Raw genomic sequence first — 15,018 nt, 5'->3', positions numbered from 1 at the left:
TAAGCTAATTGTAAAGCCAGATATAAAAAAAGTAGTGTGGTTTAACACTAAAAAATCTAGATTTTTTTATTTTTTAAATTGATTTATTATGTATAGTGTTCTACATGCATGTATGCCTACAGGCCAGAAGAGGGCACCAGATCTCATTACAGATGGTTGTGAGCCATCATGTGGTTGCTGGGAATTGAACTCAGGACCTCTGGAAGAGCAGCCAGTGCTTTTAACCACTGAGCTATCTCTCCAGTCCGAAATTACATTTTCTACATTGTTAAATTATATAACATGGAGAAAGTGAATATGGTATGTATGTTTTTGTGTTTCCTTTAAACTTTCTAATTTAGTTGCTATACTTTAATTTAGTTGCTATACTTCATTATCTGTATTGCATCTGTTGTCTCCAAGAAAGGTCATGAGCCACATTTAATTATCTTGTGCTTACCTGTCTGAATGCAGGAATTGTCTGCTAGTCTTCAGCAGCAGCTCTCCTCTTTTCAAGAGGAAATGACCTCAGAAAAGAATGTCTTTAGAGAAGAGCTAAAGCTCGCCCTGGAGGAGTTGGATGCTGTACAGCAGAAGGAGGAACAGAGTGAAAAGCTGGTTAAACAGCTGGAAGAAGAGACAAAGGCAACCGCTGAACAACTGAAGCGGCTAGATGAACTGCTGAGAGAGTTCGTATTAATGGGGTCTTGTTTATGTGGGACTTGAAGTATTTTCTAGCATGTTTCCTTAGAATTCTCATGGAGGTTGGAATTATCTTTCAAGGTGAGGAAGACATAATAAGAGTATACAAATGCTCACACACGTGCACTACACTCGTATATCTAAGCAGGCATGGCAGTCAAAGTAAGACTAGCCTAGCACGTATTTACTCCCAGGACCCAAGAGGTTAAGCTGAAGGATGAGGAGTTTAAGGTTAGCCTGAATTGCACATTGAGTTCAAGGTATTGGGCTATAATAGTGAAACTTTGTCTCAAAAAAAAAAAAACAGAACAAAAGGAAGCCCTTTTTCTAAAGCCAAAAGCTTTGTGTGTGTCTTTGCTACATTTTCTAAAAATCTTTGGACATCAGCATTAAAACAATTTGTATTGTATTTGAAAACATCTAAGCCTTTTAAAATTTTAAGTATCTTTTTTGAGAGACTATGAATACTTCATTGATGGACAAGCACCCATCACTGCATGCATGTGGGGATCAGAAGACAACTTTAGGAGTTGCTTCTCTTCCCACCATGTGGGGTCCTTAGGATGTAACTCAGATCACCAAGTGCCCTTTCATCCTCATGTAGCAATCAGAAAACTAAAAGGTTCCAAGTTATAGTGGCTCACTCATATAATCCAAGCACTTCAGAGCCTGAGGCAAGAAGACTGCAGTGAGCTTAAGGCCAGCCTGTGTTGTAGAATGGAATGCTGTCTCAAAGAAAATAAAGCAATTAGAATTGGCTGGTATGCATTCAAAAACAACATTCTTGTTAAAAAGAAAACTAATGTCTCACAGTTTTAACTTTTTTTTATTTAAATTTTTATTTAATTTTTACAAATTATAATTTCACATGTCAATCCCTTCTCCCTCTCTCCCCTCCCCCCCCAATCCTCCACCATCCCCTTTCTCCCTCCACTCCCCATAGAGGATAGAGCCCTCCACGGTTGCTCCCCAAATTCCACAACATCATCCTGGGCCAGGCCTAGGCCCTCCCCCATGTGTCCCGGATGAGAGCATCCCTTCACGTGGGATGGTCTCTCAAAGTCCCTCCCCCCCCCACGCATTCATTTATTTAGCTCATAAATAAAGTCATGCAAAATTATGATACACAATACAGTATGCTCACAATGGCATGGCTAAATTAAACCAATTAACATGTTATGTCACACATATTCATCATTTTTGTTTTGAGAACACTTAAAGTATACTATCTCACAACTTTTAAAATATAGCATATTGTTATCAACCATATTTATCATGCTCTCAGTAGACCTCAAGACTTCACAGAGTCCATGCCTCTGGTCCAACTCCATGCTTTATCAGAGCTGTTTTTAATGATGTTGCTCAGAATGGTTTCCTCCCAGATGATGACTGAGAAGCTAATTTAAAAAAAAAAAAAAAAAAAAATGGTGCCAAGTACCACAAGAGTAACAGAACTGCGCTGTTTTTTGGGATTTTGTTTTTTACTTTTTTGTTTTTTGCTTTTTGCTTTTTGCTTTTTAAATGGAATGTGCTGGATGTCTCTACAATTTTGTTAAAATGACTGCAGAACCTGGAAAAGCTAGTGCTGCTATTGATGTATAACATATTGCCATTATTGCTCTTTTTATATAAATATATATATATATATATATATATATATATATATATATGCTTATTGAAACTCAAATATGTGATGAGTCCAAGGTGTTTGGACCCTGTTCCACTGAACTATGTGCTGATCCATCCCTTTACCAATAGCACACTACCCTGATTAGCATATCCTTATAGTACAAGACTCAAAATTGAGTTGCATGATTCCTTCAGCCTTATTCTTTCTCAAAACTTAATTGCTTTTTAGCGCCTGTGTCTTTTTGAGAATTTCAGATCCATCTAGTCTATGAGAGATTTCACTGAGATAGTAATGCATATTAGTCAGGGTTCTCTAGAGTAACGGAACTTAGAGAATGAGTCTCTATATGTAGAAAGGGGACTTATAATGGATTATAGACTGTGGTCCAACTAATCCAGCAATGGCTACCTATGAATGAAGGTTCAAGGATCCAAGAGTTGTTCAGACCACGAACCTGGATATCTCAGCTGGTCTTCAGTATACCCCTGAATCGCAAAGAAGTAGGCTTTAATGTCAGTGAGTAATGTCAGTGAATGGAGTGCTAGTAAGAACAAGCAGCCAGGAAGAAAGAGAGCTTCCTTTTTCCATGTCATTTTTATAGGTTACCAGCAGAAGGTGTGGGCCACATTAGAGGTGGCTCTTCCCACCTCAAAGATGCAGATTAGAAGTGTGTCTTCCCACTTTAATTGATGTAATTAAGAAATCACTCACAGATGTGAGTGATTGCTGTGGGTTTTAGTTAATTTCCAGATATAGTCAAGTTCACAACCAAGAATAGCCATCATAGGATGGAATTTATGTCTTCCAATCCATTAGTAGCGACTCTACACTGAGTCCCTCTTTGGTTCCAGTTATTAGCATTTTAGACAGTTTTTAATTTACAGATCCTTTATGTCTTTATTACCCAGTGTTCATTTGTAGGTGGAGTGATTTGAAGTGCCATTGATTTTATAATTTAGTATTCCATGTATACAGACATGTTTGATATTTGTTCATTCTGTATTTTGTAGTCATGTTAAATTTAGTTTGTGTGTTTTAGTTTTTGTGGGGGTTTTTTGTATGTTTTTGATTTCTTGAATTTTCTGTATAAATTAGTTTCATTTTACTCTTTTTTTGGGAGGTGGGTTCTGTTTGCTTTGGAGAAAGAATTTCATTTACCCCATGCTGATCCTGAACTCACTATATAGCTGAGATGTCCTTGAGTTCCTGATTCCCATACCCCAACCCAAGTGCTGAGATTAGACCTATTAACACCTTCATCTTTCCTGATTTTACTGGCTAAACAATAGAGAGTTCAGCCAGCCCTGTATTGTCTTTGTTTTAGGATTATGAACTCAACAGCTTAGAGATCTGGTTTCACAAGAGTTTTATTTGTTAGCTTAACTAGTTAGCTGTGCAATTCCAAGAGAAGTGGTTTTTGATGCCTTCATATTCTGCTTTGTTAGGTGCTGTGTGAGATGAAGTCTCAGGTCCTTAGGCTAGACATTTTAGTTTAGCCTTACATTAAAAAACAAGAACTGAAAGTCACTCTTCTAAGGGACATGGGAAATATTATTACAAGCCACTTAATAGCATTTGGTTGTTTTTACTGTGGCCTCCTTCCTCACTGTGCCGAGTGTGATCTGCTCTTTGTCTTATTTGAGGCTTCCACTGAGAGTTGTTCAGTGCTCATTTTTACTTCACCGTATTCTTTTAGAGACCCTTCACAAGTTGTTATTCTCATCCAAACATGTTATAGCATTTTAATAATGTACAGTATTTGAAAAAGGTAGTTGAAATTTGTAGTATACATTTAGAAAAATTACTTAAAACCTATTTTTTTACTATCTAAAACTGTTCAGGATCTTGTTAGTATTAGGCATGTGCAATCCTTTCACTTGGTGGGCTGAGACAGGAAGATCCAGAATTCAAGGCCAACTTGGGCTAAGTACAACAAGGTCCTATCTCAAACAAAATTAAGTGATAACAGCATGTGTGGATTAATCATATAATCAAAAATGTACATAGTACTGTAACAACTTTTCAAAAGAGTTTTTAATGTGGTGTCTTTTAACTTTGTGTAGTATTTATTGTCTCAGTACAGGGAATTAAACTCAATAAATCTATGTGCTTTTAGCTAGCATTGCATTCAGTCTTTAGACCTGACCATTCTGTAATATTGGCTTTACAGGTTCTTTTTGGGTTTTTGTTGTTCTTTTCCCTAAATTACCTATATATGCAGGAGACATGAAAAGAAATCCAGAAATCTATATTTAGAAAAAGCCAGTAAATAAGTTAGTAAAACCGTCATGCTATGAGGTTGTCATGAATGGGTACTTTTAAATTGTACAGCCACTATCTGTTGTGAAAAATCATATGAGATATATGGTGCACAGTTTCTAGTCTTTTGTACTTTTTCCTTATTCTTAGGAAAGAAGCTGAGCTGGAGAAAAGTAACGCTGCTCATATCCATGCCACCTTGACTTTACAGGAGAGGTATAATGACACAGTGCAAGACCTTAGAGATGTTACTGCTCAATTGGAAAGGTATTTTTCCTTGTAGTGTTCACTATGGAATATATGAGTGGGGAGAAGTGTTTACCTACAGAAATCTGTGAACAAAGCAATCTATAGAGGATGACTGCCATTATCATAAATTCATTAATGACTGGCCATAAATGGACACTTAGTGTCACCTTATGTCGATGTCCCCTTTCCTACCATCCAGTTCAAACCCATGCTAATCTTTAGCACCCCTATCTTACTTTCCTGATAGCATCATTTAAAAAATAAAATATAAAGCTTTTATATCTTCACCTAACTTAGGAACATTGACATTTATCTTATTCCCTCACTATTCAATGATTTCTTAGTCTTATATTTCTTTGTTTTTTTTTCTCCCCTCTTCCCCCAACACTTATCCCTCTTCCTTGGCTTCTCTTGCTATGATAGCACTGGTTAGCCTGGTACTACCATTATATCTCAGACTGGTCTCAAACACACAGCAGTCCTACCTCAGCCTTTGATTGCTGATGTTACAGGAATGCTCCACTGTGTGTAGAAGCTAATATTTTAGTCTTTTCAACCTTCAGTGACCATATAGTATCATTTCTTTCTTGTCTCTTAATTTTTCTCAGCTGTGGTTGGTGACTCACTCCTGCACTCCTTTGCTTGGGAATTCTAAAGCAGAATTACAGTAAATTTGAGACCAGACCGAGCTACATAGTGATTTCTAGTCCAACAGAGTGTCACCCTAACTCAGAAAGCAAAAGAGAAAATTAGAAAGGTTTTTAGTCAATATGATTGTATTTTGATGTTCATCCCAGCATCTTCTTAGCCCAAAATTCTGTTCCTCTCACAGTCCATCTCTTCAGATAACAGTAGTTTTCATATTGTTATTTCATACATACTCATCTACCCCATCTACTTCCTGTTTTCCTTTTTTGGGGGATTGGAGGTGGGGTGGAAGGAATACAGAGTCCCTTTGTAACTCTGGCTGTTTTATAATTCTCTATGTAGACCAAACTAGCCTTCAACTCATAGAGCTCCACCTGCCTCTGCTTCCCAAGTGCTGGGATTAAAGGGATGCACTACCACACCCCGGCCCTATTTTCTTTTCTTTCTTTTTTTTTTTTTCCCCCCCAAAAAGGTCAAGGACACTGAGAAATAGCTCAGTGGTTAAGGACACTGAATGCTCTTCCAAGGGACCTAAGTTCAATTGGTGTCTCAGCCATCTGTAACTCTATCTAGTTCCAGGATATCAGATGTCATATTCTGGATCTTTGAATACTGCACACATGTAGCTCATAGACATACATGCAGGCAAGAGATTCCTAAAGAGAAAATGTTATGTAAACTCGTTAGTATTCCCATCAGAGTACTGAATTCTTACCTGTGTGAGTACATGAAAATGTTATAAGGTTTTTATAAGAAGCATATAAGCACTCTGGGAGGCAGAGGCAGGCAGATCTCTGTGAGTTCGAGACCAGCCAGGTCTACAAGAGCTAGTTCCAGGACAGCCTCCAAAACCATAGAGAAACCTTTTCTTGAAAAACCTTAAAAAAAAAAAAAAGAAGCATATAAAATCTAAACTTTGTCATGTATACAGTAGTAAGAAAAAAGTGTTAACTCTTTCTTTCTAATAAGCTATAAAGCATCAACACTTAAAGAAATAGAAGATCTTAAGCTGGAGAACTTGACTCTACAAGAAAAAGTAACCATGGCTGAAAAAAGCGTAGAAGATGTTCAACACCAGATACTGACAACTGAGACCACAAATCAAGAATATACAAGGTGTGTAACACAAGCACATCAGTTAAAGAAAAAAATTACAATTTTGTTTGTTTGTTTTGTTTTGAAACAGGGTTTCACTGTGTAGTCTTGGCTGGTACCTGCTGTGTAGAGCAGGCTGGCCTCAAATGGAGAATCTGCCTGACTCTGCCTCCCAAGTGATGCAATTAAAAGCAAGTCCTGACACATCCAGTTACAATTACAACTTTTAAGGATTTCTTCTACTGATTTGTATTTTTTGCAAACCCCGAAAAGAAATTGATAAAAATTGAAATGTCTGTCAGATGTTTAGTGGATTCTTCTTTCTCAAACCCAAGGATGCTTCTAGATCTGCAGAACAGATCAACATTGAAAGAAGAAGAAATTAAAGAAATCACATCTACGTCTCTTAAGAAAATAGCTGATTTGCAAAATCAACTCAGACAACAGGATGAGGACTTTAAGAAACAACTCGAAGAGGAAGAAGCAAGGTAATTCAGGCTTAGACCTAAGAGGTGCCATGTAATGCATTGTTTTTTGTTTTGTTTTGTTTTGTTTTTTTCTAATAAATTAAAAAATAATTTTTTTTTTTAAATTTGATTTTCCCATACAGAAAAGCAGAGAAAGAAGATGCAGTGGCAGAGTTAACTTTGGAAAGTAATAAATGGCGACTCCTTTATGAAGAACTATATAACAAGACTAAGCCTTTTCAGGTTTGCTGCATATAATCAATTTTTTGTGGGCTGGAGAGATGGCTCCGTGGTTAAGAATACTACCTGCTCTTTCAGAGGATGCATGTGGTGGCTCCCAGCTGGCTGTAACTGCAATTCCAGGGGATCCAGCACCTGCTTCAGGCTGCATGGGCATGATAGTGCACAGACATACATACAGGCAAAATACCATTCACAAATAAACTTGGGTCTATTTTAAAAATATTTCTTTCCTGTTAATCTTGACTATGAATTGGTGCTTCTGCAGTATATCTTCACTATGTAGTCATGGTTACAATTTAACCACATATTAACAGTTTTCATATTTTATCTGGTACCCAGCACTTGGGAGGCAGAGGCAGGTAGGTCTTAGAGTTAGAGGCTATCCTGGTCTATAGACTGAGTTCCAGGACAGCCAAGGCTACACAGAAAAATTCTATTTTGAAATTAAAAAAAAAAAAGTTGTGTTTCTTTTTAAATCTGGGCATGAGCTTGGTGGTAGAGTGTGCTTGACATATACAGGGCCCGGGATTCAATTCTCAGCACTACATAAAAACAATAAAATTAAAATAATAAAAGTAAAGGGCTAAAAATTACAATTTGTAATTCCTCTAGTTCTATTGAAATACAATTGACAAATTTAGTAGACATAAAATTTTAATGTAGAGCCCGGCGATGGTGGCGCACGCCTTTAATCCCGGCACTCGGGAGGCAGAGGCAGGAGGATCTCTGTGAGTTTGAGGCCAGCCTGGTCTCCAGAGCGAGTGCCAGGAAAGGCTCCAAAGCTACACAGAGAAACCCTGTCTCGGAAAACCAAAATAAATGAATAAAATAAAATTTTAATGTAGATATAAGAAATGCTTTCTAATAAACAACTTGAAATTAGTGGCCTTAAGGCTCTCCTGATAGGAACATTTTACCTGTTAAATTATGATGTGTATTTTTATTTGATCCATCTCAATATTTCTCAAGTTACTGTACTGATCTTTGTACTATATTTTGTCCTTTGGTCTTTAGATGGAGTCTTGCTCTATAATAGAGGCTGACCTGGTACTTGCTGTTCCAAGGAGCCTGACCTGGGTTCTGAAATGGTCCTCCTTCAGCTTCCCAAGTTCTAGCCTTATGAGTGTGATTAGCCTCTGTGCCTGACTATCTTTGTGTTCTTGAAACCCTAGGCTCTCCTGGAATTTTATGTGTAACTGGAGATGGCCTTGAATTTCTGATCCTCCTACTTCTGCCTTCTGACCACCATACATGTTAATACTCTGATCTTTTTGTAAGAAAATGGTGGTGGGAATGGTGTCGGATGCCTTTAATCCCAACACCCAGGAGGCAAAGGCAGGCAGATAAAGTTCAAGGCCAGCCTGATAATACATTCCAGGACAGCCAGGGCTACATAGTGAGACTTTGTCTCAAAAGCATAACAAAAAAGCCTAAAGTTGGTATTTTGCTGATAGATTAAGAAAGCTGGCTGGTTCTTTATTGCTTTTCTGTTTTGATGATACTTAAGGTGAAAAATGCAAAGCTTAAAAGATTTTCTTAGAGAATTTAAAGAGCCATCAAGAAAAATGGGGCTTCTGCTTGTGTTATTTTTTATTTATTTTTATGCATTGTATGAACTTAATAAGATTTAACAGTTTTAGTTCAGACCTGGACACAAATGCTTTTAGTTACTGGGGTTGGCAGAAGCAGAAGGACACACAAGTTAAATAATTTTAATTCTTAATGTCATTAAAAACAAACATATTTTGGTATATGTATCTTTTCCAGCAACAACTGGATGCATTTGAAGCAGAGAAGCAGGCATTGTTGAATGAACGTGGTGCAACTCAGGAACAGCTAAATAAAATTAGAGATTCTTATGCAGAACTACTGGGTCACCAGAATCTAAAGCAAAAAATCAAGCATGTTGTGAAACTGAAAGATGAAAATAGCCAACTGAAATTGGTTTGTAAAATAACACTTTATTCAGATATACTAAAAACTAAAAAAAAAAAATCGAACAATTTATAGGGGAGAATTCATCTGAGAATTGATGTACTTATTTAGTGTTGATCTGATGGTTATTCAGTTTTACTTAGCTTTATAATTGCTGCTATAGTTGGAAGACTGTATAAAGTTTTACACATCCATTTCGAATTACAAAATAGCCATTCCTTTTTGTAAATACTGTGAAAAGAAGTCATATTCAAAACATTAATTTTTTTCCTTTTAGAAGTTAATTTATATCTTTTTGGTTTTTTGATTCAGGGTTTCTCTGTGTAGCTTTGGATCTGGTTATAGACCAGAGATCTACAAAGAGATTTTACAGGGCTCTACCTGCCTCTGCCTCTGTGTGCTGGGAATTAAAGGTGTGGACCACCACCGCCCAGCTTCCCCATGCTCCTTGATCTTCCTCTTTTCTTTTTTGTTTGTTTTGGATTTTTGTTTTGCTTTGTTTTTTTCAAGATGGTTTCTTGCCATCTTGAAACTTGATCTATAGTCCAGGCTGGCTTCAAATTCAGAGATCCACCTGTCTCTGCCTCTCTGCCTCTGCCTAAGTGCCGGAATTAAAGGCTTGTGCCACCACTGCCCCACAGTCTTCCTCTTTTCTAACAGTGTTCCTTGTTGTTTTCTCTAAAATCCACATATAAGTAAAACATGAGATACTTGTCTTCATGAATATGGCATATTTCATTTGACATGACAGTCTTCAGTTCCATTCTTTTCTTGTACTAACATATATAAATATGTTAGTACATATATAGGATATATATATATATATATATATATATATATATATATATATATATATATATATATTCACTTTTTGAAAATCTATTTACTTGCTAATAAGCATCTAGGCTTACTTTGTAGCTTGGCTGCTATGAATAGTGCTGCTATAGACCTGAGTATATAGATCTCTATTATATGTTGATTTTGATTCTTTCTGCTGTTAGCTATGTCATGTGTAGTAGCTTGTTGTGACTCCAGGAGGTCGCTTTCATCTTATTCCCCCTGAGCAGACTGAGCTAGATTTTTAGAACAGAAGCTGAGGACAGGTAATCTTCTCTCTTGCTGCCACCTCTGCCCTGGAAGTTGTGGTTCTTAGTGACTTGCAGGGAAAGGGGGTGAGAAAGCATCAGTTTTGCATCTTCTTGGAACCAGTGTTATGAACTAGAGATAGGGCGACACTGTTGCACAAGTGCAGCTGAGCAAAAGACATCTTGGGCCCTTAACACATTTGCCCATGCACATCAACTTAGCAGGTAGGAGCTGCTGGCAAAATGGGGTCTTCCAGATAGGAGTCTTCAGGAGTTGAAGAAGGAAAACCTGTGTTCTTAGGTATAGGGTTTCTAGTGGGGAGGAAAGGCGCTCTTTGGTTTCAAATGTTGAACAAGCATTTGTAGTTCTTTTTGAATAGCTACTTCTTCCTTTGTTGTTGTGCTTTTAGGAGGACCATTTCTAGAAAGAGAACATGTAATTGGTTGCATTTTTTATATTACTTAGTTTTACTAGGAAGTCTGCACAGACTGTTATTCTGTCAAGCCCAAAGTTGATCTGGGAGTCAGGAGATGGTGGTACACACCTTTAATCCCAGCACTCTGGAGGCAGAGGCAGCAGGTCTTTGTGAGTTCAAGGCCATCCTGATCTACAGAATGAGTTCCAGGACAGGCTCCAAAGCTACAGAGAAGCCCTGTCGCAAACAACAACAACAAAGAAAGTTGATTTGGTGGCTATTTATTTTCACTCCACTTTTGATCAGAAAGAAAAGTATACTCATAGGTCTAGAAGGACAAGAAAATTTAAAATGCTTTGTTTTTTCTGTATTAGATGTTCCAAATCACTTTGTAATTCAGTCTTTTTGAATGTGTAATAGTTATTTTTGCCATTAGCTATGATACATAAGTAACTATTTGCAATATCTGCAGCAATGATAACGTATTTTACTACTGTATATTTTAGTATTTATATTTTTCTTACTTAGGAGGTGTCAAAACTCCGATCTCAACTTGTTAAAAGGAAACAAAATGAGCTCAGACTTCAGGGAGAATTGAATAAAGCTCTCGGCATCAAACACTTCGACCCTTCCAAGGCTTTTCATCATGAATCTAAAGAGAATTTTACCCTCAAGACCCCATTAAAAGAAGGTAAAAAAGTAATAATAAAATAAAATAGTGTATTTATGTACCTGTTTTCATTCTTCCCCCCTTTCTATCTCAGCAGTTGGTGATTTAACTTTTTTATGAACTATGAAATTTGTTGGTATTTTCTAATATAGAAGAAATTCCTTTTGATATTGGTATATCAACTCCACTTTCCTCCTTTTTACTCTACTTCTATATATCTAGATTCGCTTTCCCCATTCAGACTACATCTTCCTTAGTCTTTTATTGCTCCTACTAGCATTCCCTCCTTTATCTCTTCTGTACAGTTTGTGCCTTGTCAAAGTCCAATCCCTCTCTACACAACTTACAATTGAAAGGTTCAGGCATTATGCTGCCCCTGTTATGAAAGACCCCCCCCCCCCCCCCCGGGCCGTAGCTCTTCTCTTAAGTTTGGCCCCTACTCTGGTCGGCAGCTGGCGGGGCGCACGCGAATACATCCTTCCCTCCCCAACACTCTCCCCGACCCTTGATCCCTGCAGCTGCTGGCCCTCACTCCCCGCCCCGAGCAAGGCCAACCCCCGCTGGATCGCTCCGTCCCAAGGCCAGCCATCTGGACCAGCAGAAGATAAGGCCGTTTCGCCTGACTATTAAACCTTGAGAAAATGCTGATTTGATGCTTTTCGCTTCTGTACTGTGCCTGTTTTCCCCTATAAAAAGGACCCCCCTTCCGGGGCTCGGGGCTTGGCAAAACAGAAGCTAAGCCCCGGATATCCGTGTTATTAATAAACCCTCTTGCTCTTGCATCCAAAGTTCGTGGTTTCGCTGATTCCTGGGTGTGGGTCTCCTTCTACGAAAGTACCTCTTCGGGGGTCTTTCAGTTACCTGGTGGAATCCACTCAGGCAATACCCTGGTCAGCCCAAGGTTCCATGGGAAAGAAGTCTGCACGCAGGTGCAGAGGACCCCTTTAAAAGATAGGTCCCTGCCCCTTTACACACTCTCCCTCTCTCTCTCTCTCTCTCTCTCTCTCTCTCTCTCTCTCTCTCTGTTGTTCTTCCCTGCCCCTTTATTCTCTCTCTCTCTCTCTCGTTCTTTCTCCCTCTCTCTCTTTAAGAACTTCTTCTGTCTTTAAGAACATTGGTCTGGTTTTAATTTATAATGACTTAGGGGTTTGGTTTGGTTTTCAAGGATTTGAATATAGGCCCTTGAACATGCTAGGCATGCTAGGCTGAGCTACATCCACAGCCTGGATCATGGCTTAGTAGTTTTAATATAAAGTATTTATAGGTCTTTGTGATATTCTTTTCAGGCAACACAAACTGCTGCTGAATTCTGATGTACCATCAAGGATCATGGAAGTATACATCTGAAATGCCTGTTGAAGATTATTTTCTTCATTATTCCTGATATTATGTTCATAGTATATATTATATATTTAATTTTTTTCTGCCTATTCTTAGGTATATGAAAGGACATTCAGCATTTGCTATGAAAATGCCTTGACATTTTATTTTCTATTATGTATCTTTTTAATCTTTACCTTTATCATCTCATTCTGAACCATCTTAATTGTTTTGCAGGTTACATTGAACCACCATCAAATCAACAATTTTTTAAAGATCAGTATTAAAAATTTTCCCCTATTCCGTATTCCCCCATTGTTTTTAGCTTGATTTGAGTTCTTTTTATTCTGCTGAAGAGTGGAAAGGCTAAAGCACTTTGGTTTGCTCTTGCATCTGCTTTGATTTACTTATCATGTTCACTCTGATCTCCCTGTCATCTGTCTCCTTTTTACTTCAAATAGAAATAAGGGTACCCTTGACTCCACAGTAAACTTACTGTGGTGTTTGTTTTGTTTTTAAATCAAAGTCACAGGATTATGTAATCATTTCCAGATTCCTTGACTCTACTCCAGTTCTAAACTAAAGCATGTAGCTTGGCCTATAAACCTACATTTTTAAAAGAGTAGCCTGTTAATTTTTAGATATGCTAGAAATTAATTTTTTTGTCTTTTTTTTTTTGTCTGAGACACCATTTCTTTGTGTAGCTTTGGCTGTCATAGGAACTCTCTGTGTAGACTAGTAGACTAGGCTGTCCCTGAACTCAGAGATCCATCTGCTTCTGTCTCTCAGTTGTTAGTATTAAAGGCAAGCACTACCATGCCCAGGCCCAAGGAAATCTGAAAAGCTGTACATATTAGGTTTTTAGAGAATTTGTCACTTGTATATTCTCTGAATGTTTATGTAATATAAAGTTATATAGAAACTCATAAAGCCCAGTGATTGTTTTCATTTAATGAACTTACAGTATTTTCTGTTTAATGTATTTAATTGAGTCTACGTCCCCTCCTAATTTGTACCCAGAATCATAAGTGGTACCTTGTATTTATTTCTTTAAAGGTTTATTTATGCCATGGTTAATGACACACACCTATAATACTAGCACTATGGAGGCAGAAACAGACAATGAATTCAAGGATAGCCTGGTCTATATGGCTAGTCCCAGGCCAGCCAAGACTACATATTTAATTTTACTTAGGTATAAACACTGAAAATGTATGCTAGTCGTTCTTTCCCTCTAGTATTCGGTATATGTTTATAGCCTTTAATCATAATAAATATACCCAAGAAAAATAGAATAATCAGTTCTGTTGTGGACTGCTGCTTTGTGATGACACTGTCTATAAATTTTCATTTGCGGGGCTGAGGATAGGGCTCAGGGATTAAGAGTGCTTACAGCACAATCCTGAGGACCAGAGTTTGAGTATTGGTACCCATGTAACAAGCCAGGCGTCTGGTACATGCCTGACACCTCAGGCCTGAGACAGGTGGACACAGGAGAATCACTAGGATTCACTGACTCCTGACCTAGTCACAAAGACAGCAAGCCCAAAGATGAGAGAGAGAGAGAGAGAGAGAGAGAGAGAGAGAGAGAGAGAGAGAGAAAGAGAAAGAGAGAGAGAGAGAGAGGGGAGAATTAATTAATTAATTCTTAGGGGTTATTTAGGGTAAGAACTTGTGGGTTTAAGCAGTTATGCTATTTTGATTGTTCTTTAGCTCTGCTATCCATTGTGAAAACCAGGTCTTCCCTTTGGTAGTTGATTTTATCTCTGGGCCTTGATCTGTTATTCTCATTGCATTTACGTTTTCAGGTTCAGTGGCTACAGGTCTCAGTGTGAGGTCTCACCTCCAGAGAAGACTGGAACTCTGAAAAAGATTCTGGGATACTATTATGATTGGATCTTTAAGTGGCAGTTCTCTCAAAGAACCTGTGTTGAAGTGTGTGGTGTGGAGGGGAGGTGAAATCCTTTGAAGTTGACCTCCTAGAAAGAAATGACCCTGGGGGTTTGAATGAGCCCTGTGACCTATTTGAATGCTTGGTCAACAGTTGGTGGAACTATTAGGGAAGGATTAAGAAGAGTGACTTTGGAGGATCTTTGTCACTGGGGGTGGTCTTTAAGGTTTCCAAAGCCCATGCAGTTCCCAGTATTCCAAGAGTCTCTTGGCTGGCCCATGAAGTAAAGCTGAATAGCTTGTTTACACACAGAGCTAGAAGAAAGAAAATTCATGCAACTAAGGCACAGTTCCTCCTGCACTGTTGTGATTGATTGCTGCCTCTGTGTTGAAACTTAAAAGCCCAGTAAAAGGCTTCTCTTGAATGGCA

The 15,018-nt window shown here is 38.1% G+C and overlaps 1 protein-coding gene across 3 annotated transcripts in view; it reads left to right on the top strand.

Moving 5' to 3' along the window:
- The window catches only part of Hmmr (hyaluronan mediated motility receptor), a 30,169-nt gene extending 16,170 nt beyond the window's left edge, over positions 1–13,999 (top strand). The window contains exons 11-18 of one of the 3 annotated variants that reach the window (XM_035447571.1): positions 454–668; positions 4,721–4,837; positions 6,437–6,583; positions 6,898–7,050; positions 7,173–7,272; positions 9,040–9,216; positions 11,237–11,399; positions 12,665–13,999. In XM_035447571.1, coding sequence (XP_035303462.1) covers positions 454–668; positions 4,721–4,837; positions 6,437–6,583; positions 6,898–7,050; positions 7,173–7,272; positions 9,040–9,216; positions 11,237–11,399; positions 12,665–12,684 — 1,092 coding nt within the window. In that variant the 3' untranslated portion in view covers positions 12,685–13,999. Of the gene's footprint in view, positions 1–453; positions 669–4,720; positions 4,838–6,436; positions 6,584–6,897; positions 7,051–7,172; positions 7,273–9,039; positions 9,217–11,236; positions 11,400–11,896; positions 12,051–12,664 lie in introns of those variants that run through there. The other 2 variants (XM_035447569.1, XM_035447570.1) reach the window with 2 other exon arrangements.
- The last annotated feature ends 1,019 nt before the right edge of the window (positions 14,000–15,018 follow it).

This window comes from Cricetulus griseus, chromosome 7 (genome assembly GCF_003668045.3).
Source record: "Cricetulus griseus strain 17A/GY chromosome 7, alternate assembly CriGri-PICRH-1.0, whole genome shotgun sequence".
NCBI classification, from domain to species: Eukaryota; Metazoa; Chordata; class Mammalia; order Rodentia; family Cricetidae; genus Cricetulus; species Cricetulus griseus.
This window is presented reverse-complemented; position numbering and strand designations above follow the sequence as displayed.